At 37.3% G+C, this 22455-nt stretch overlaps 1 protein-coding gene across 2 annotated transcripts in view; it reads right to left on the bottom strand.

The window, feature by feature from the left end:
- GFPT1 (glutamine--fructose-6-phosphate transaminase 1) overlaps positions 1 to 22455 on the bottom strand; it is a 52453-nt gene that overhangs the window by 16985 nt on the left and 13013 nt on the right. Inside the window, exons 3-12 of one of the 2 annotated variants that reach the window (XM_006862934.1) lie at positions 22013 to 22138; positions 19793 to 19851; positions 17878 to 18012; positions 15245 to 15306; positions 14330 to 14409; positions 14076 to 14129; positions 9482 to 9587; positions 7159 to 7322; positions 6254 to 6349; positions 3957 to 4054 (exon numbers count right to left, since the gene is read on the bottom strand). In XM_006862934.1, the coding sequence (XP_006862996.1) occupies positions 3957 to 4054; positions 6254 to 6349; positions 7159 to 7322; positions 9482 to 9587; positions 14076 to 14129; positions 14330 to 14409; positions 15245 to 15306; positions 17878 to 18012; positions 19793 to 19851; positions 22013 to 22127 (969 nt within the window). In that variant the 5' untranslated portion in view covers positions 22128 to 22138. The remainder of the gene's footprint in view (positions 1 to 3956; positions 4055 to 6253; positions 6350 to 7158; positions 7323 to 9481; positions 9588 to 14075; positions 14130 to 14329; positions 14410 to 15244; positions 15307 to 17877; positions 18013 to 19792; positions 19852 to 22012; positions 22139 to 22455) is intronic. The other variant, XM_006862935.1, reaches the window with a different exon arrangement.

Raw genomic sequence — 22455 nt, 5'->3', positions numbered from 1 at the left:
TTGTCTTGCAGAAATCTATCATTCGTTCTCCAGCATCATTTCTATCACCAAGTCCAAATTTTCCAACTACTGGTCCCTCCTCTTTGCTACCTGACTACAGGAAGATAAAAAGAAAAAAAACCAATTTCTGAAAAAGGAATCAAGGATAAATTGCTACAAATTTGATGAACTTGACCTATACTTATGGAGGTAGTAACTCTAAATACCAACTGACAGTGAAGGAGTCTTCATATCAAGTATCAATGCTATCCCCTCTGTACACAGGGTAGATAGGGATGGGCAACTCAGACACTGGTTACCTAAAATGAAGGGGACGATAAAGGCATGAAGTGACTAGCTTGCAAGGTTTCAAAGGGGAAATTAGTTTAATAGTGTGTGTGTGGGGGGGGGGAAAGTCCCTACCGAATAGTTTTCATCTTGTCTAGGTAGATCTGGTTCAAAGAGACGGGGATAAGATTCTTATGATTCAATAGTAATTGTTTCCATGACTAATTGTGACTGTCACAACTGTAAAGGTAAAAGTTTTGTAACAAAAACGGGGGAGTAGTTAATCTGACAGTACAGAAACAGAGGAACCCTAGGACAATTAAGGGACAAGAGCACAAGTGGAATGCGAGACCTCATCCAGAGAAGCAGCGATACCAGGGATGGAGGTAGAGAGAGGGAGCAGCTGAGGACTCTAGATTCATGGGAAAGGAGGCCCTAAGAGACGGCGGCCAGGAGGCAGACTTGCAAAATGTGCCCTTTGATGGTGTAAATTATTGTATATGCCCAAGTGTTTTTTTAAATAAATAAAGAGCTAAAGTGAATAGAGAAATACTGTTAACTGATGGTACATGGAGGGGATTGTAATCATTGTAATAAAACAAGGTCTATAATTTGTTCAATGTAAAACTGATGATCTGCCCTGTAAACTTTCACTCAATCCACAATAAAACTCGTTTTTTTAAAAAAGAAGGCTCACTGTTTACAAACTATGTGGTAAGGGGGCTGGATCGATGGTCTGTATGTGTCTGTTCAAAGACACCTAACAATCCATTTTACTAAAATTTCACTCAAATTAAATTCCTTTTACTCAAAACATCAAGGAGCTCTGGTAGCACTGTGGTTACAAATAGGGCTGCTAATCTCATGGTCAGTAGTTCAAAACTACCAGTGGTTCCGCAGGAGAAAGATGGGTCGATTCCACGGCACATCACCACCACTGCTCAAAACATCAAAAAATGGAAATGATAGAAAAATACACTTTCAGGCAGCCAATGTATATGTTTGTACAGATGTCTGTATTTAGCACAGTTCTCATGACTACTTGCTTCGCAAATATCTCAAATATGCTTGGTCCAACACTTTTTAACAATGTTATAACATCTCTTACCAAAAAATATTCAAGATACAATGTTCCTATTTTTCACTTTTTCCACTGATACATTTACTAGTTACATGTAAAGGAACCCTGGTAGTGCTGTAGAATAAGTAATTGGACTGCTAACCAGAGGTGAAAAGTTCAAACTCCCCAAGGGCTCCGATGAGGAGGAGGCTTTTTGTTCCCATAAAAATTTACAACCTTAGAAACCCTACCCAGGATTGCTGTGAGTTGGATTAGACTGGATGACAGAGAAAGACTTGAGTTATAATATAATTAAATTACTGACACTGAAATGCTAAACACTTTCCCTCAAATATAAATCAAACTTTCCTCAGTGTATAAATTTTATACTGGAAATGCAGTCTTCAACATAATTAAAAAAAAAAAAAAACCTGGCAGCTTACTAGATATTTTTAAAATACACCCCGAAAAAGTAATCTCAAGATACATCTGTGCCATTGGAGTCCTGGTGCAGTGCTGAAGGATAAGCACTGGACTGCAAACCACAAGGTCACCGGTTCAAACCCACCAGCCACTCCTTGAAAACCCTGTACATGGCTGCTATAAATTGGAACTGAACAACAACAACAACAATGAATAATTTGTTCTTTCAGCAAATGCCACTCTTTAAAATAAACCGAATGACATATTTTCATTAGAGACTAACTTAACGCCTTTGCATGATGTTGGGAAATTCAGAGACCATCAACATTTTAGAAAGCATGCTATGCTTAGAGTGATCTGGGTGTGGTCAGTTGTCACTGTTGAGCATACAAAACATACAGAAAAACTAGTTCTGCAAATGCATCATTCACTTTTGATGTCACCCAAAAAATAAACAGCAAAAACTCTGATTAGACTTCATGTGAATAATGGCACTATTTTGTATGATAAATCACAAGGGAGTTTCCAATGCTTGCTAACTATAGTTGTCTTGGCATTTGCACATACATATACTTGTAGTTGTTGGTGTTAAAAGTTTTTCGAGGAGGGCTGGTGGGTTTGAACTGTCTATCTTGAGGTTAGCAGTCCAGTGCTTATTCTATTGCACCACACTAGGACTATATACCCTTGTTGTTGTTGTGTGCTGTCGAGTTGGTATCGACTTGTTGTGTACCGACTCATAGCAACCCTGTATAAAATTTCCAAGGAGCATCTGGTAAGCTTAAACTGCCAACTTTGCAGTTCAAACCGACTTTGCAGTCCAGCACATTAGCCCACAACGCCACACCAGGACTCCTTACATGTTCCCAAATCACAAAACCAGAGAATTCCAACACAGCATATAATTCCACCCAAAGATTCAGGGTCGGCTTTAGATTAAGACAATCAAATCGCACTTGTTTATAAATGGAGGGTTCATTTAGTACTAGATCAAAGTCGCCACTAAATCAGTCAATCCCTTGTTTAACTTAAATAGCTTTAATTGATTCTTCTTTTTCATGGTTGAAACCATCACCTAGACTTCTTAAGTACTAAGACTTTCTTTTCAGAACTTTTATCACAAGGAGGAAAAAAGCTTTAGAGAAGATTAAAGCTTTGTAGAGATGTAAGGACTAGGTGACCAGCTAGTTTAATTCACTAGTTAAAAGACCTCCTCCTGCAAGTGTTGAGATCAAACCTATGTGTATATATAGCAGCAAAAGAAAAATTACTGTCATGAATTATGAGAATCCATCCTAAATATTATTACTGTCTTCTGTATTTTACTTACGAGAGTTGACATCACAGCACATATATTTTTAAAAAAAAAAAGGAAGCTACATATGGATGTGATTTTATTGAACTAACACAATATTATACTTTTATTCTTCTGTACGGAGTCCTGGTGTGGCGCTGCGGGCTAATGCATCACATGGCAAAGTCGTTTGGACTGCAATGTCAGTGGTTCAAGCTCACCAGTTGCTCCTTGGAAACCCTATACAGGGTTGCTATGGGTCAGAATCGACTCAACGGCACTTAACAACAGTAACAATTTTTCTCTACTGACAATGAACAAATGTTCTCGATTCAGAATTTCAGTTTCCAAATTTACAGTCAAAAAGAGTTTGAACAAAAGCAGGCTTCATCTGTTTGCAGACAGACAGGCACCCTGCAACGCTGCTACCATCTGCCTGGGACAAGTGAACAACAGTTAAGGAAAACCCAATGACTGCTCTACACAAGCAGGAATCCTCCCTAGACCAATGTCTGTTGTTGTTCCTAAGTGCCGTCGAGTAGATTCCAACTCATAGCGACCCTGTATAGGGTTTCCAAAGAATGGCTGGTAGGTTTGAACCACCAAAGCCTGCTTATCTTATAACACCACACCAGGACTCCAAAAACTCCCACACTTTGCTTTACACGAAGTCAGTTTCAAGTGGTCTATCTGATAAACTAAGGATCTTTCTAAAACACATCTTCTGATGATAAAATAACCCAAGCAGTACTAAAATTTCACCCTCTACACCTTTGGGTTTTTAATACTATAAACATGGAAGAACATAATATTTTAACAAAGAACAGTTCTACATGGTGTACACTAGAGGTACTATTTTCTTGCACATATCTCCTAATACCCAAGATAACTAAATATTCAGAAGCCACTTACTGCTACACCAGCATGATAACTTGTTCCACATGCAATAAGAATCAAACGCCGACACCTCTGGATCTCCTTAATGTGATCCTTCAAACCGCCCAAATTCACTGAAATCAAAGTTTGAATATATCATTAGGAAAAAAACATGAATTTGGAAATGACTTTCCATGAGCACTCACTCACTACCAATCTAGGAAACAATACTGCCATTATAAAGAATTTATATTCTTCTTAGTAAGAGTACTCGACAACATTAGCTCTAAAGCCACAATGAGTTGTTTAGGGAACAGTAAATCCTTGGAATGGAGTGAAAGAATTTGAGACGAGATGGTTAGAGATAGTGAGGATGAAGACTGTTAACAACTGAAGAATGTAATGAACATCACCTAAACTGCTCATGTGAAAACTGCTGAATGAGTGGAATTTTTGTTTTGTATATATTTGCACACACACATAAAGAATAGCTCTTCCTAGAAATTTTGAAAAACAAATATGACACAAACAATTGCCCCTAGTCCTGGTGTGGCGCTGTGTGTTAATGCACTGGTCTGCAAAGTCGGGTTGAACCTCAAGGTCGGTAGTTCAAGCTCACCAGTCGCTCCTCGGAAACCCTACATAGGGTCGCTATGGGTTGGAACCAACTTGACAGCACTCAAGAACAACCTTATAACTGACCTTACTCACCCCACTACAGGCCACACAGTGAAAAATTTATTGCATCTGACTTTATTTAGTCATTTTCCATAGCTGGGGTTGGGAGACAACAAAGAGGCACAAGGAAATTTCTGGAACTGTTCCATATATCTGGATTGTTCTGAAAGTTAGGATTAGGATTATGCTGTCGTTTGTCTTTGAGGTAAATACTATACTACACAGGATAAATTTTATTGTATATGAAATATAATTTCAATAAACCTAGCCAGCAAAAATTATTTTAGCTAGCTTCATTTTCTGTATGATAACAAGATCAGCTTATAATACAAGGAGACTTCCAAATGTCCATGTAAAAAAATGGAAGAAGAAATAATGGAATTTTTCCATGGATGTTTTGAAGTCCTGTTGCATCTGCTCATTCTTCTCTGTTTTTCCTATCTTGGTAAATGCCATTACCATTTACCCTAATGCTCCAGTCAAAAACAGACTGGGTTACTGGTCAGAAAAAGATTTGAGATACCCAAGATTATAACCTTTGGCCACCCTTCAGGTCTGGAAAAGAACTCATCACCACCCAATTCTCAGCCAAGCAGCGGTGGTGATGGTGTGCTGTAGAGTCGGTTCCAACTCATAGTGACCCCGTATAGGGTTTCCAAGGCTGTAAATCTTTCCGGGAGCAGAAAGCCTCATCTTCCTCCCACAGAACAGCTGGTAGTTTTGAACTGCTGGCCTTGAGGTTAGCAGCCTGACTTGTAACCACTATGCTTGTAAAGCAGTACATACAGACAGGCAACAACACTAGTAAGGAATGCTCAGCATGGAACTGTCAGTCATTCAAGATCAAAGGGCAACACTTACCTAAGGACAAAGTTGAGAAGGGCTGGGAAGGAGGGTGGAATGGAAAGAGGAACCATAGGGAGGGAAGCAGGATAACTGTTGTTATAGGGAGGGGACTGCAACAATCATTGAGATGAAATAAAGTGTACGTTTGTTGAATGTAAAACTGATGATCTTGTCTGTATGCCTTCACTCAATTCACAATTAAAAATTTAAAAAAAAAAATGAATTCCTAACTGAGAAGCTTAGCCTAAAGCTTGTTTGTTTCTTAAACTGTTCATTAAACCACTTATGGAAAGCAGTTTACCAAAAAAAAGGCAATAAATCATTTAGGAATATTTTATAATTTAAGACTATCAATCTTAGACCCATAACAAAAATATGCACGAATTGTCACAACCCAGGGTCAAGACAGCATTTCAGAAACAAGACTAGTACTGCACTTTCATCCCTACCTTTAAAATGAGGGCAGAGGCAAAAACCTAAAAGATCTCTGGAGAAGTTCACATCTTTACTCATTTATAAACTGAGAGCACCTAAACTGAATGGATACGTATTAAGCTTCCTAACTCAGGGAAGACCAAATTTCATTCTTGCTACAATTCACAGTACTAACATAGTCCTTGGTGCACATAGGTCAAATAAATTTCTGTAGAACTGAAAAGAAGTTTTCAATGAATAGATGACTAAGCTCCACTGATGATTCACAGCTGTACTTGTTCTACAGACCAATAAAGGACAATGAACTTTCAGATTTTCTAAACGGCAACCCCACAAGAGACTCTGTACTAATAAAATAATTCACATGCAATTACCAGTATAGTCATCAAAGTTGACTCTTCCTCTCATTGTATTCACAACTGACTCTGGCTGCTCAAAAATTTCCTTCTGCATAAAAGAACTGAAGTTGCCTGAAATAATATCAATATGTCATTACATGAAAAAAAAACCAGAGTAAGAAAAACAATCTGTATATAACTAAAAGTCTATTTCTTTTAATCTTAGTAAATATTGCATAAAGGATTAGCTAAATGTGAAGAGAAATGAGCAAGTAAGAAGCAAAAATTACTTTAGCTTCATTCCTAACATATGCAGTTACAGCAAAACAAAGGGGTATACAAGCTTAAGCTTTGGAGTCATATCCAGGGAAGGTTCTATCTAAGTACCTGTGGGGAAATTAATCTATAAAACAGGCATAACAGCTGCTTAGTAGGATTAGAGTGTGAATTACAACAGTAAAGAACTTGACATGTAGTAGACATATAATTCACATTAGCTATAACTCCTACTACAGCTCCATCAGAAAGGAGATTAATAACTGTAATAGATAACAGCATCAAGCACTGTGTACGACTTATAGAGTATGCCTAAAATAGCTCTAAATGCTGTATTTTAGTTCACTTAATCTTCAAAACAGCCTTAAGAAGATGGTTGTATTACCCCCATTTTACACATCAGAAACATGAAGCACAGAGAGGATAAGAAAGGAATAAACAACAGAACAAAAATCATATGTATGTTTATGAAGTATCTCAAATACGTCAAGGAGTACGTGAACTCCTGCTGCAAAACCATCAAATACTTTCTCTCACCCGTCCTCCTGGGGTTCTTTTATTCCTTCACCAAACATGTGAAGGTTTCACTCGGTATGCATAACGACAGACTAGAACAGAAGCATAGACACCAAGGGCATCAAGCTATAACATGACAAAAACTTCACCCTTCATGATCTGCTGCAGCTCCATCTGGAGGGTTTGCACAGCTCGTCCGGGATGATCTCCCGCAGTTCGTTTAATTCGGTGGATAGAAAGACGGCCATCTACCACCGCTGCAACGTCATCATCTTCAAGAAATATGACGCGGTTGGTGTGTTCTATGACAGCACTATTGAATGTTTAAGATTCAAATTAATTCTCAAAGATAATTATTACAGATCAATCTAGCACTAGGTCACAAAGATCCAAGTAAAAAACAAACTCTATCATCCTGCACTATCTCCCAATTATAAAGTATTATACATAACAATGAACTGGTAGCATCTATTAAAGTCTAATTTATTTTCAATAAATTTTACTTCATAATTTAAAGACATTTTGGTTAACTAACTCAATGGGTCATAATGATGAGTAAGTCTACGTACCTACCTGGGAAGCAGCATAGGCAGTTTGTAAGACAGAAACATAAATACGTAAAATACGTGGGGAAATAAGAGATTAATAATTGTGCAAGCTCAGAACAGGAGAAAGCCATGTTGAGGGATAAGGATGGGCTTCCTGAAAGACATTATGCTTGAAACAGCACTATGGAGAAAGTCATTACATTTACAAGAACAAGGAAATTATCTTGACCAGAACACGCTACAGTTTTGTATTAGGAGGAAGCGTACTTAGTAAAATATAACATGCTTAATTAGGTGAGTTGAATGCTGTTATTATAAAGTGTTCTCAGCTGACCTAACAGCATTCTCCTAACTTGTCCAACCTCCTAAGTCGTTCCCTCAACTTCCTTCATTTCAGCAAAAATGGATCTTATCCAAAAAGCAACTCTAAATCAACATTTCTTCCTCATCCAACAAACTACCTGATGGCTTCCCTTTGGCTCTTAGAAAAACAAAATGCCTTAATGTGACCATTATCCCTTCTCCAGCTTGATCTCCTACCAAAATCTCTTTTGTTTTATCTTTTTTATTCCAACCACATTCAAAACCATTCCAGGAGCTCATGAACTAATCCATCGTAATAGAATGAATGCTCTTCCCCCCATCTCTTCTTCTAATCAACTCCTAATTTCCCTCAGTTTAGGTAACATTCCCTTAAAGTTTACCCACAGGACAGTGAATCACCCTGTTATAGGCATTCTGTAGCTCTTGTCACAGTTGGAAGTCTACACATGTTTATATGGTTGTTGTTGTTGTTGTTGTTAAGTGCAGTTGAGTCAGTTCCAACGCATGGAGACCCTGTATAGGGTTTCCAAGGAGCCGCTGGTGAGCTTGAACTGCCGACCTTGCAGTTCAAATGACTTTGCAGTCTGGCACATTAACCCACAGCGCCACACCAGGGCTCAGTTTATGTAGTTACTGATTATAAATTCCCCATTAGACTCTGAGTTCCTTGCAGGCAAGTAATATTTATATTTTTACTCAACACTTGTCTCCTGAACCTTGCATATGGATTGGCGCAGTGTTGAATGCAAATGCATGAGAACCTGAAAAATGGCTGATGTACTTGCTTCTGCAATTTCTCATTTACTGAGCCCCTGTCAACTCAGTAACAAATCTACTTAATGACAGCCATGACACATCTTAGCACTAACTACATGTAGCTTTACATAGCTGCAAAAATGAGAAAACAGTGAAGTCCATTTTCTCACTACGATATTACATCCCCTGAAACTCTGAACTGAAGCTCGGTTTCTCATTTTTTATTCTTCATATGTCAGGCACAATGAATGACTCAAATATGTGTTAGAAATGTAGGTGGCTCCATTTTAATCTCGTTGCTACTGCTACTTCATTTACCAAAACATCTAAACATCCCACCGCATTTTCTTTCAAAATGTCTCAACCTAGTACTTTTTCCTCTAAAATAAATGATAATACTTTGAATTGCTTCTGAATTAAAGGTCGAAGTCTCCATATTAGATGGAAACCACAATGGTTCAGTGACTATACCATCACTGGTAGAATGCTAAGCCAGAGGACTTTTTCACCCTCCGGTCTAAAATCTTTTCTGCACCACAACTAGTGTAAGCCTCCTCAAAGAAAAGAACAGCAAAATACAAGAGCTCTCAGGTAAATGGACTAGAACAAGGTTCAAACTACATCTATGCTCGGTACACTGACCTATGTGTTATGTGCTTTGAATTGAGTGGAAAGATATCCTTAGGAGTCTGTCTCCAAAATGGTCACCTACATTTCTTTAATTGAAAGGAAAAATTGAATCTCCTATACAGCACAACTCAACTTATACAAAATAACTGCTTGGCTTTCTGTGGTATGAAAAATTTTATAAAACATTCTCTTTGAATCAACTAAGGAAGCTCACCTTGCATCAGAAGCAAAGTAATACTCAACTGCTTTTTCTTCAACGGGGAAAAGGCAAGTTGTGCTGTCAACACGTGAGAGATTACAGCTTCCTTTCTTGTCTTTGCCTAGAGCACAATATTTACATGAATCAACAAACATGTACAAAATCATAGCCAATAAAAAATACACATATTATCTATCAAATCAACAACAAAAACCCCATAGCAAAACAAAATAATTTCAGCAATTTTTAAATGCTAGGTAGGTATCTATTTCCATGCAATGAGCCAATGAGAACAACAGACAAAAATGTGTAGAGTGAAATAGCAACTATCAAAGAATGTGTGGCAGATAATAGCATTACACTGAAATTTGTAAATACTTCTTTTCGAGGTAAACATGAAATAATTGATTTGTTTTTGTTTTTGTTTTTTTTTTAATTTTTTAACTGTTAAATAATTAGCTTTTTTTAGTCAAAGCAAGTTATATTCATAATTTGCTGTTAAATGCCATTGAGTCAGTTCCGACCCATAGAGACCCAGTACAGGGTTTCTGAGGAGTGGCTGGTGAGTTTGAGCCACCAACCTGCACATTAACCCACAGCACCACACCAGGACTCCTTAATTTAACACTCTATAACTGAATTTAACTATGTTGTTGTTAAGTGGCGTCGAGTTGATTCCGACCCATAGCAATCCTGTAAAGGGTTTCCAAGGAGCAGGTGGTGAGCCTGAACCGCCAACCTTGCAATTCAAACAGCTGTGCAGTCTGGCGCGTTAACCCAAAGCGCCACACCAGGACTGCGGAATGTAACTGTATAATTACATACATATATAAATAATACTACATAAAACTTGAAAGGAGTTCAGTCATACGCTTGTACAGCAACACGTACAACAGAAATAACATTAAAAATATAAAAATCATGCAATGAAAAATAAAATTAAGACTAATGGCACATTCATTTTTGTTATTTCATTGCAAAAATTTCCTAGATTTAAATAGCACATCACCATAAAACGTCAAATTAGAGAGTATATTAACTCTGAATTTAAAAAAAAAATGAAACAAAGACATTATCACTCTCTAGTGGTTAGGAATCGAGCTACCAAGTGCCAAGGTCAGCAGTTTGAAACTACGGGAGGTTCTGCGGGAGAAAGATGAGGCATTCTGCTCCTGTAAAGATTTATAGCCTCGGAAACCCGTGCAGGGTCACTATGAGTTGCAACTGACTCCGCAGTAGTTAACAACAACAACCACCACCATGATATGAGGGGGCTTCAAAAAGTTTGCGAAAAATGGAATTAAAAGATAATAGCATTTACCCATGAACATCTTGAAGCCCCTTTTTATATTGTTGTTGTTGTTGTTATTAGCCGTGGAGTCGGTTCTGACTCTTAGCGATCCTGTACAGAGTTTCCGAGGCTGTAAATCTTTACGGGAGCAGAAAGCCTCACCTTTCTCCCGCGGAACAACTGGTAGTTTCAAACTTGCAGTTCGCAGCCCGACTCGTAACCACTACACTACCAGAGCTCCTTTTTGTATGTAGTATGTGGCAATTATTGCTATAGACTAAAAATACTCCAAACCTAGAGCAGCTCCTCTCTTATAATTAGGTTTCTTTATATTTCCTTTTGGAGTCCTGGTGTGGTATTGTGGGGCAAAGCACTGGGCTGCAAGATCAGTCTGAACTACAAGGTCAGCAGTTCAAACACCAACCACTCCTCAGAAACCCTGTACAGGGTTGTTACGAGTCGGAACCACTCAAAAGCACTTAACATATTTCTTATAAGTTGAAGACTATATATCTTTGTTAAGATGTATATCTTACTTCATTCAAAATACGACTACAGTTGACCTTATAACCTACAGGCACTTATAAAAACTCTTATTGTACTTATTCTCTACAACACCTGGCAGTAATTATAAAGACTTGGTAATCATTAGTCTTAGAAATGCTTACTCAAAGTTCTCCAACATCCTTGATTATTTGATGTGCCTTGGGCATAAAAACAACTCTTTCCATCCAAATTCAACAGCAGAAAAGATACCACACTTCAAAAAAGAAATTTAAGGGTCTGGTAAAAAGAGATGGGGATAAGATTCTTTTGATTCAATAGTAATTGTTATCATGACTAATTGCGACTGTCACAACTGTAAAGGTAGAAGTTTTGTAACAAAAACAGGGGAGTGTAGTTGATCTTGCAGACTGGAAACAGAAGACCCTAGGACAATCAAGGGAGAAGAGTGAAAGCGGAATGTGGGACCCTATCCAGAGAAGCAGCGACACCAGAGATGGAGGCAGAGATGGAGTCATAGAGGGGGCAGCAGAGGACTCTAGATTCATGGACAGAGAGGGACTAAGAGCTGGCAGCTAAGCAGCAGACTTGCAGAATGTGCCCTTTGGTGGTTTAAATTATTATATATGCCTGAGTGTTACAAAAGAAAAAAAAAAAGAGAGAGCTAAAATGAATAGAGAGAAATACTGTTAAGTGATGGTACATGGAGGGGATTATAACCATTGTAATGAAACAAAATATATGATCTGTTGAATGTGAAACTGATGATCTGCCCTGTAAACTTTCACTCAATTCACAATAAAAACTAAAAAAAAAAGTTAGATGATATTCTAGAAAAGGCAATACTACATACAGAAAGAGAAAATAGACCAGTGTTTGCTGTTTGCTAGGGACTGAGAATAGGAGGAAGGGTTGACTACAAAGAGGTAGCCAGAGAGAGATCTTTCTAGGAAGATGGGATTGTTCTGTTTCTTTATTATAGTGGTGGTTATATAACTGTTTGCTTTTGATAAAACTTGCAAAAATTGTACATCAGAGTAAATTTACTATAGAATGGTCAATCGTTTGAGATCAAAAGGGCACCATTTACCAAAGTACAAAATTCAGAAGGGTGGGAAAAGATGGAGGAATGGAAACAAGAACTACAAGGAGAAACTGGAAGAAGTGATGTCACAGTAAGGGGATTGCAGATCAAATTAAATGATTGATTTGTTGAATGTAAAATGGATGATCTGCTCCGTAAACCTTCACTCAATTCACAATGCTGTTGCTGCTGTGTGCCGTGGAGTCATAGTGATCCTGTACAGGGTTTCTGAGAGCAGCTGGTGGGTTTGATCTGCTGACTTTGCAATTACCAGTCCAGTGCTTATCCTACAGTGCCATACCAGGACTCTAATTCATAATAAATAGTTTTGAAAATGTGGATTTTATTGCATGTGGGGAAAAAATGAGCTAAAAAATTGGTAAAAGGATAGTCCAGCACTACAAACGTAAGGGGGTTTATTTTGTGGAAAAATTCTATTATCTTTTAATCCCATTTTTCCACAAACTGTTTTGGAGCTCCCTTGCATAGGTAGCTTTGTTATAAAACGTCCTAGTGGGAATGCAAGGAGCTCTGGTAGTATAGTGGTTACGAATCAGGCTGTGAAATGCAAGGTGAGCAGTTTGAAACTACCAGCTGTTCCACGGGAGAAAGATGAGGCTTTCTGCTCCGGTAAAGACTGACAGCCTCGGAAACCCTATAAGGGGTCGCTGTGAGTCGGACCCAACTCCGTGGCACACCACCACCATCAGTGGGGTTGCAGTTCATTATGTCCTTTCTCCAAATACTAACTATTTCATTCTTCAGGTAACATTTAAATGTAAAGTGTATTAAAATATTTAAAATAATTTGAGGTATTCACTGCGCATAGAAATAAAAAACAGGGTCGCTATGGGGCGGAACTGACTCGATGGGACTTAACAACAACATATGGCTTTCACTATCTACAAAATATTTTCACATATATCTACTACCTCATCTCACTTGATATTTAAATGGAACACTATATCAACCTTGTCTTACAGAGAAGCCCTGGTGGCAGACTGGGTTAAGCACTGGATTGCTAACCACAAGGTCAGCAGGTCAAACCCACCAGCCACTCTGTAGGAGAAAGACAAGACTGTCTAATCTTATCAAGACTCATAGTCTCTGAAAACCCTCCCTCACTATGAGTCAGAATACACTCCAGTGGCATTGGTAATTATGTCAATAAAGTGATCCAGAGTATTACAGAAAAACACATTTCAAACATAAGCACTAAAAAAGGAAGAATGACTCCAAATTCAAACCAAAGTCATCAAGATATTTAATCTTAATCTAAAAATAAAATATCATGCAGAAAATAAAGATCACTAATGAATTTGCATTAAATGCTAGGCTATAATTATTAAAAAAGAAAAAATGTGTGGCTACATTTTTAAAATGCCAATTATTTAAACTATGTAGCCACACTTTTAATAACCCCAGCAGTTATCTTTATTCCACACGATTCTAACACATAGAAGAAAAAAAGTGTTTTAATCTCAACTACTATCTGAAATCTCAAAGATTTTAAGGAAACAAATTATTGAAAGCAATTTTCTAAATGCCAAAAGCACACAGACAAAATATACTCTGCAAATTAGAAAAACAATATCAAACTATGCTTCCCCATAAAATAAGCACAATTTTAGAGGCTCAGCACATTCATTCACTCCAAGAACAAGGAATTAGTATAGATTGAACAAAAGAAGGTAAGATTCCTCCCCATCCATGCAGAGTGCATTTCCCACCTCTTTCTCCCTGTGATCCCCACCGTGTGAATTTTGATCCAATCTGAGTCCTAGCTAAGGATATACAACAGAAAAAAAAGTCTACTAGTCAAAGAAATCACAATAGCAAATCCTTTTCATGACTACACAGAACTATATAAATGTAGATCTGACCAATGGGGCAGTTAATCAAATTTAAAGAAAGCAATGCTTTCTATCTACTGTACTTAATTTATGAAATTTCCCCTGTAGCATGCTATAAGAATAGTTCTTACCTGTTCTGTAAAGTATTGGAATATGATCAGTTGAGAGCTTATGTTCACTTCGTACGCCAATCAACAGAGGGCTACCCCTCCTATAAGAACAAAATTAGTCAGACTTGTGCAGATATAAAATTTTAATTTAATGAGCCAATACTCTTCAAATAATGTTTAAAAATCGCCCTTCAGCTCTACTCTTGAAATAACAAAGTACATAAACAGAACTGACATCAAAATTCTGCACCAGGTTCACAAATTAGGGGCAATTATGCTATTTTTGTAAATAAAATTTTATTACAACATAGCCATGCCTACTCAATTACAAATCGTCTATGGTTGTTTCCAACCTATGGCCCACAAATTCTGAAATATTTACTAGCTGACCCTTTACAAAAAGTTTACCAATGGGCCTTTAAAGAGTTTGTAGAAAAATTAAGACAGTGGAACTTTTCCATGAACTTTTTGAAGCTCCTTCATGTTTCAGATTGTTCTCCTTTTTAATGTTAACTGCAACCTTTTGTTCATACACAGAATTATGATATATGAAGGTTTAGCTCCTTCTTAGTTATTCTGCCAGTGGACTGTTACTGTTCTAAAAAAGGGCTTTATGATCAGGCTCAAATATTACAGTCAATGTAGTGATTGTGCAATTACCTAGGAACCTACTGACTGATTAGTTTAATTGACTACTCTCCTTTCTGTGGAAACACTAGTTTTGTCTCTATTTACAATTCAATTTAACATTATTTTACTCCATATAAATTTGAGCCTTGAATTAGTAACATATTCCCAGCTCCTTCATATGAACATTAGACAGGAAACAAATGCATTTCTCAAAAATTCTAGAGGATTTTTTGACCAAAAATTATAAAACTTGCAACCCAGATGTTTCAACACAGAATTATCAGTGATTATTAACTTTTTATGTACCTTGTTACAACTGCTTGCCCTGGAAAATGAACACTTTTAAATACAAGTGCAAAGGCACCTTCCTACAGAGGAAAAAAAAGGCATTTGTCATATTTATTGTAATGAATTATCAAATGAGTAATGTCACAAACACACTGAACTCAAAATAGAAATACTGGTTCACACACTGCTCTTCTGCACTTGTTTATTAACAAATCTAGTATGTCCAATAGAGGATAGCCTCCCAAAATAAATCATTTTAAAAGTACTTGTGTACGTGCTATTCTCGATATTTCTTAATAGATTTTTTGAAATTTTGATAATAGCCAGACTGCAAAGCCAATTGAGCTGAAAGGTCAGTGGTTCTAGGTCACCAGCTGCTCCTCGGAAACCCTATACAGAGTCGCTATATGAGTCGGAAACAACTAGACGGCACTTAATACAACAACAATTATCAAAATTCTTAACAGATACATTATCTCTCCCCAATACAGGGAAGGCAGAATTTTAAAATATCCCAAGTTCAAAATCAAAATTTATTGTCTAGCCTATTAATTGTACAGCACTGACCACTTCCATTCTTTTGACCTTGGTATTGAGGATATAAACACATATTGACTCACACACCATACCAACTCCTCAAGGATAGGCCCTAAGGAACTAAGGAAGAGATCAAGAAGGAACATGAGGTAGCAAAGGTAAGGGACCACCACAAACACAAACTGGATTACACAATGAGTAGAAGGAGAAAGCCTGGGAGGCACATACTCAGCTTGGGTCAAAGGAAGAAACAAGCCTCTATGCTCTCCATCATCAGTGACTCCTCCTTTAGCTGCAGGCTTCATAAGATTTGGGTGAAGGTAGGAGGTGAGGGCTGCATCTTAGCAGAAGTTAAGGGTTTTATTCAAAATGCAAAGACTATACACTTTGATGAACTTGATCGACACCTATGGATGCAGTAGCTCGTAAGAGGGAACAAATCTTTACAGCGAGGATCATTCCCACCCTCTCCATACACAGAGTAGACAGGGATGGGCAACTTGGACACTGGCTACCCAAAATGGGGGGGGGGGTGCCTACAAAGGCAAGAAATGACTGGCTACAAGCTTTCATGAGGGAACCTAGATCCAGAGGGTGTGGAAGAAGGTAGAATCTCCACTGAATAGTATCCAATCTGTCTATGCGGGGCTGATGAAATGAAATGTGGATAGGTCTCTTGTGATACAATAGTGAATAATTGTTATCAAGACTGATGGTGAGGGTTGTAAATATAAAGGTAGACATTTTGTAGCAAGGAGGGGAGTGATTAACTTTTCAGTCTAGGAGTGGAGATCCCTGGGACCATCAAGGGAGAAGAGCAGAGAGTGGGACCCTACCCAGAGAAGCAGTGATCCCTGAGCTGGAGGAAGAGATGATGACGTGGAGAGATGGAGCAGTTGGGGACTCTACACCCAGAGAGGGAGAGGGGCTGTGTGCTGACGACCGGGGGGACAGGCTTGCAGGGCATACCCTTTGGTTGGTTGATGGTGCATGGAGGGGATTATAACCATGGCAATGAAACAATATATGATAGGATGAATGTAAAACTAATGTTCTCCCATGTAAACTATCACATAATTCACAGTAAAACATTTTTTTTTTAATGCAAAGACTAGAGAGATGAGGAGGGAGATGTGGCTATCACTGTGGCCTTGGACTGTTGTGGTCCTCTGATCACTTTACTATTTAGGGCAACAGGGATGAGGTCAGAAAGAATATTGTTTTTCTTTTGGACTGGGAAGTGACTTTTCTGTAGAGGTAAAGGGACAAGAAAAAGTCCCCATGGCAGGCTGGCAGGGTACACCCTTTGGTTGGTTGATGATGCATGGAGGGGACTGTAACCATGGCAATGAGACGATATACAATAGGACGAATGTAAAACTAATGTTCTCCCATGTAAACTATCACATAATTCACAATAAAACATTAAAAAAAGAAAGAAAAAGTCCCCATGAAGAAAACTAAAGAGTTGACTAAACTGTCTCAGAGACACACAGACATCCTACAATAAAGAGTAGCTTTCTCTGAAGCTACACTTGTGCCATGGTATTGGCTTAGAACAGACAATCAAGTAAGCAGGAAGCAAGAGAAAGAAATCTCTGACATGCATACTGTGTACATGTTTGCATGTGCTATGTATGTGCTAGTGTACACGCACCACTTTTACACAAACTGTTGACTACTTTTTTACTTCCCATGGCAACAAACCATAGTAAGTTGTATTCTGGGGTGGAGAAGAGAGAAATAATAAAATAGTTTCTCAAGTCAAACTGAATAGTGTATCCTCAAAAACCCACTGCTGTGGAATTGATTCCAACTCATAGCAACTTTACAGGACAAAGCAAAACTGCTCCATAGGATTCCAAGACTACACATCTTTGTGAAAACAGACAGTTGCATCTTTCTCTTGAAGGGAAGCTTGTGAGTTTGAACTGGCAAGCTATCAGTTAGCAGCCCACAGCTTACCTCACACCAGAACTCCTTGAACAGTGTATATAACATATTTGTAAAATTTCATATATATGAAGTAAAAGTAACAAAACACAAGAAATTAGCATCATTCCTACTTTTCACACTTAACTCTAAGAAAAGTTATCCTAACTAATGTTTAGTACCAATTGTTGAATGACTCTCTCCACCAATGTAGTGAAGCTGGTATCCTGACTTTCCCGATTGTCATACATATACTTAACAAGCTTGGCAATTGTCTCTGTGTCTGTTTCAGATTCAAAGTCATAGCCTTTGCTCTCCTGTAATTAGAAAAGAAAACAACATATTTAAGGCAATCATCAAAATAAGCAAACCTTTCTCCAGAATTTTTTTTCCTCAAAAATCTCACTAAACTTATTTGACTACAGTAACACTTGCTCTAGTCAAATTAGTTATGTGACAATAATAGAATAAAATAATAAGAAATAATAAGTTAGTTATTTCTCAATGAGTTAAGCAAAACTGCATAAATCCATAAATATGGAGGAAAGCAGGAGTCAGAAAATCATTATATACCGAGATGATTCATTCTGTATATAAAATGCTAACAAAATCGTGAACACTCATTAAGATGTATTTAATTCACTTATCTTAATAAGAGAAAATAAGGAAGAATAACTTTTTCTTCACAAAATTGCTTGCATCTTAACATTTTTTGGGAAAAAAAAAATCTCACTAAACAACTTCTAGCATTTTTCTGAGAACCATACCCCATGTTCAATATTAATGTCATAATCTTAGCCCAGTAAACTAGAACTAGTGAGGCTTCTATGCAATTTAACACACACTTAGTGAAGCCCTGGTGTGGCACTGCAGGTTAATGTGCTGAACTGCAAAGTCAGTTTGAACAGCAAGGTCAGTGGTTCAAGCTCACCAGCCACTCCTCAGAAACATTTTACAGGGTCTCTATGGGTTGTAACTGACTCAACTCACTTAACAACAACAATCTAGAATTGCATAAATTTCTGTCACATATGAATAAAACACATTTTAGATAATTAAAACATAACTCACAAAACACTAATTCCGTAATGAACATATTCTTTTGAGTAATTAAATGTTAAATTTTATGTAACTAATTAATTAAAATTTAAATTGCCACATGTGAGCGTTGTTGTTAAGTGCCTTCAAGTAGGTTCCAACTAATGGCAACTCTATACAGGGTTTCCAAGAAACTGCTGGTAGGTTTGAACTGCCAATCTTGCGGTTAGCAGTCCAGCACTGATCCTACAGTGCCACACATATAAATAGTGGCTATTATATCAGACAACAATATCATCCTCAAAGAAAGAATATATTCATTTCGGAACAAGTGTTTTGAGAGTTACATTTCATTTACGTTGTTGTTGTTAAGTGCCGTAGAATAAGTTTCGACTCATAACAATCCTGGCACAAAATTTTTAAGGAGCAGCTGTGAATTTGAACTGCCAACCTTGTGGTTGATAGTCCAGGGCTGATCCTACAGCGCCACACCAGGATTTGTAAAAATTTAATTACTTCACATGTGACATACTGAAATGTATGGAAGTTAAATGTATGTTAAATTACCTAGACTCTCTCACAATTTTGGGTTTACTGTACTAGAATTCAATTCCTCAGTCACACTAGCAGAAGGCCCACATGCTTCTGTACTGTAAGGGACAGCCCTACTGTAAGGTACAGCCCTGAGTAAATATTACCAGGCAGCCTAGAGCTATAGAGGGAATTTAATTTCTCCCGATTCTAGCTATATATCCTAAAATCGTTTTTCAAAATGACAAAAGAAGGTCTTTAACAATGTAAAAGGTGTCCTCTAAAATTTCTGTTTAATTTGACCTCTAAGTCATTCATAATAAAGCTTATTATTTCCTTCACATATAAGAAACACAGAATTATTCCACTGTTAACAAAGAACAGTGCAATAAACCACCATAGCCTTGCAATTACCTTAGGAACTACCTGATCATATTTAAACATTGTTATACATCCCAACAACTAAACTCACTGTTCTCTTTAGAAGTATTCACAAAAATTTCTGTCTTTTAACATCACTTTGCTTACCAAAAACTTTTTCAAATCTTTGTAGTTGGTAATGATTCCATTGTGAATAACAATAAATTCTAAAAAAAAAGAATAGAGTACTGATTAAAAACAATTACAAGTCTGATAAACATTTTAAATGGCTATTCGAAACTACCAGCTGCTTCACGGGAGAAAGATGAGGCATTCTGCTCCTGTAAAGATTTAACAGCCTCGGAAACCCTGTACATGGTCGCTATGAGTCGGAACCGACTCCTTGGCACATAACAACAACAACAATTATATCATGAACAGATTCTCCTCAAGTCAAAAATATTTGTCTCCGATGACATGGAGAGATGAAGCTGATGTGGAAAGATGAAGCAGCTGGGGATCCTGGACTCAGGGAGGGAGAGGGACTGTGTACTGACAGCCAGGGTGTGCGCTTGTGGGGTGTGTTCTTTGGTTGTTTAAATGGTTGTATATTCCTGACTGCTTCAGTGAACATAAAAAAAACAAAAAACAAAAAAACGGGTGTGGGAGGGGGAATAATTGTCTCACAATAAAAAAGTTAAAAAAAAAAAAAATTCTGCCACATGCAAGTTTTCCAATACAAACAAGTATCCATCTGCTTTGCACTACTGAATTATTCAGCAATGCTGTTTATGTGGCGGAGCTAAAGCACAGTGCTAGGAGGTGGGTATCACAGGGAAGTAAGAGAAAACTAGGAGTCTAGAGACAACATTTTCAGTAGTGGGTACACGACTAACTCAGCATCACCATGAGAAAGTAGAACATTTATTAGGGCTGTTTTCCTCATTTGCAAACTGAAAGGATTGAATTATTGTTTTCATTTCTCTGTTCATTCAGGCCTATGAAAAAAAACATTATTGAATACAACTTTAAAGAGGCTTTTTAAAAGGATATTACCTGATTTACATTAAATGAGTTTAAGAAACAAAGTAATTTAATGAGAAAAATAGCTCTATAGTTCAATTTACTTTGAACTGTATTTTTTCATCCTGAGATCCAGAAAATTTCTAGGATGTCAGATAAGTAAACATTAAATATTCCAAAATAAAAGTCTTGGGATAATTTTAATCATTTCTGATTAACTGCTAACTCTGTAAAAGGAAAGAATAAAAAATCAAGAGCTGACAATTCTTTGCAGCCACTGATTTTATGCACAAAAACTACCAAAGTAAATTTATCACTCGCGCTATCAGGAGAGAAATCATTACGCAATCAATTTACATAGATTATGTAAATGATCCTAATATGCTATCAGGCATTCTGAGTTAACTTCAAAGGAGCTTAAATTCAACTGCATTACAAATCAAATAATAAAAAACATGTTGACTGGATTTTTAAGTAAGAGAAGATGCTATTAATTATGAAAATAAAGTTTTTAAATGTTAATTTTAGAACACAGAAAATGATAAATAGCTGACATAAAGTCTTAAATTGAAACCAAATCTTCAAAATGCAATCTAGATATTCAGAGATATCTTCAGGAATCTTTTACAACAGCCTTGTCCTTTTAAAAGGCTGCAAACATCCTAATCCAATATCATGTGAAGTACAAGAAACAAAAAGGCAGCTTTTGAATTTAAGTATAACCCTTATCTCCAAGGGGTAATATATGTGTGTGCATATATGTGTGCATACACACATACATACAAATGAGGAGGCTTCAAAAGTTCATGGAAAAATGGGATTATAAAATTATGAAATTTTCCATGAACTTTTTGAAGCCCCATCATACATAAACATACATATATACTTCTATAAGGTTGTCATCTGCCACATCATTCTCCTGCAGAGGCTAGTGGGTTTGAACCACCAACCTTCTGATTCTAAAGAGCCCAGCTCTTTAGTCACTATGCCACCAGGACTCCTGGTTGTGGTATGCCATGGAGTTAGTTCCGAATCATAGTGACCATGGTACAGGTTTTCTGAGACTGTAAATCTTTACAGGAGCAGAAAGCCTCATCCTTCTCCCTCGGAGTGGCTGGTAGATTCAAACTGCTGACCTTGAGGTTTACAGTCCAGCTCGTAACCCACGTCACTACCAGTGCTCCTTGAAGGGGTATAAACTTAACTGATGAAATACTTTAAAATGTGATTATGTACTTACTGCTTCTTACTGTTTTAAGTTTCCAGATTAAAGAAAATTAAAAGAACAAAACCATCAGAGCCTTCAGGCACCTCCCATTCTTAGTCCTTTACTATCATCCTAGAGCACACAGAATCTGTCCATACCGTTATTTTTATCCGAGCGCTGGGGATGGCTATTGACTGGGTTGGGTTCTCCATGCGTTGCCCAGCGGGTATGAGCTATTCCCAGGTGTACATCAAATTCTATATCCAAGTCCATATCTTGCTGTTCTGAAGAAGACAAAATGAAAAATAATAATATTACATTATGCTACAGAGAAAATGCTAAAAGTTATATTTAAGTATAATTATTATAACACTGTTCACCTGGAATATATGATTATTGGAATTGAAAATCAGACATATTCAAAATAGTGATTAAAAGATATAAAAGTTAATGCAGTTGAAGTATTAAAGAAAAACTGTCCTATAACAAAAAAAGGCATCTAGAGAGAGAAGGCAAATGTGACAAAATGTGAACAATTAGTAAAGCCAGATGAAGTGTAAATGGATGATAAATGTACTTAATTCTTTCTGTTTTCCTGGAG

The sequence above is a fragment of the Chrysochloris asiatica genome, unplaced genomic scaffold (genome assembly GCF_000296735.1).
Source record: "Chrysochloris asiatica unplaced genomic scaffold, ChrAsi1.0 scaffold00052, whole genome shotgun sequence".
NCBI classification, from domain to species: Eukaryota; Metazoa; Chordata; class Mammalia; order Afrosoricida; family Chrysochloridae; genus Chrysochloris; species Chrysochloris asiatica.
This window is presented reverse-complemented; position numbering and strand designations above follow the sequence as displayed.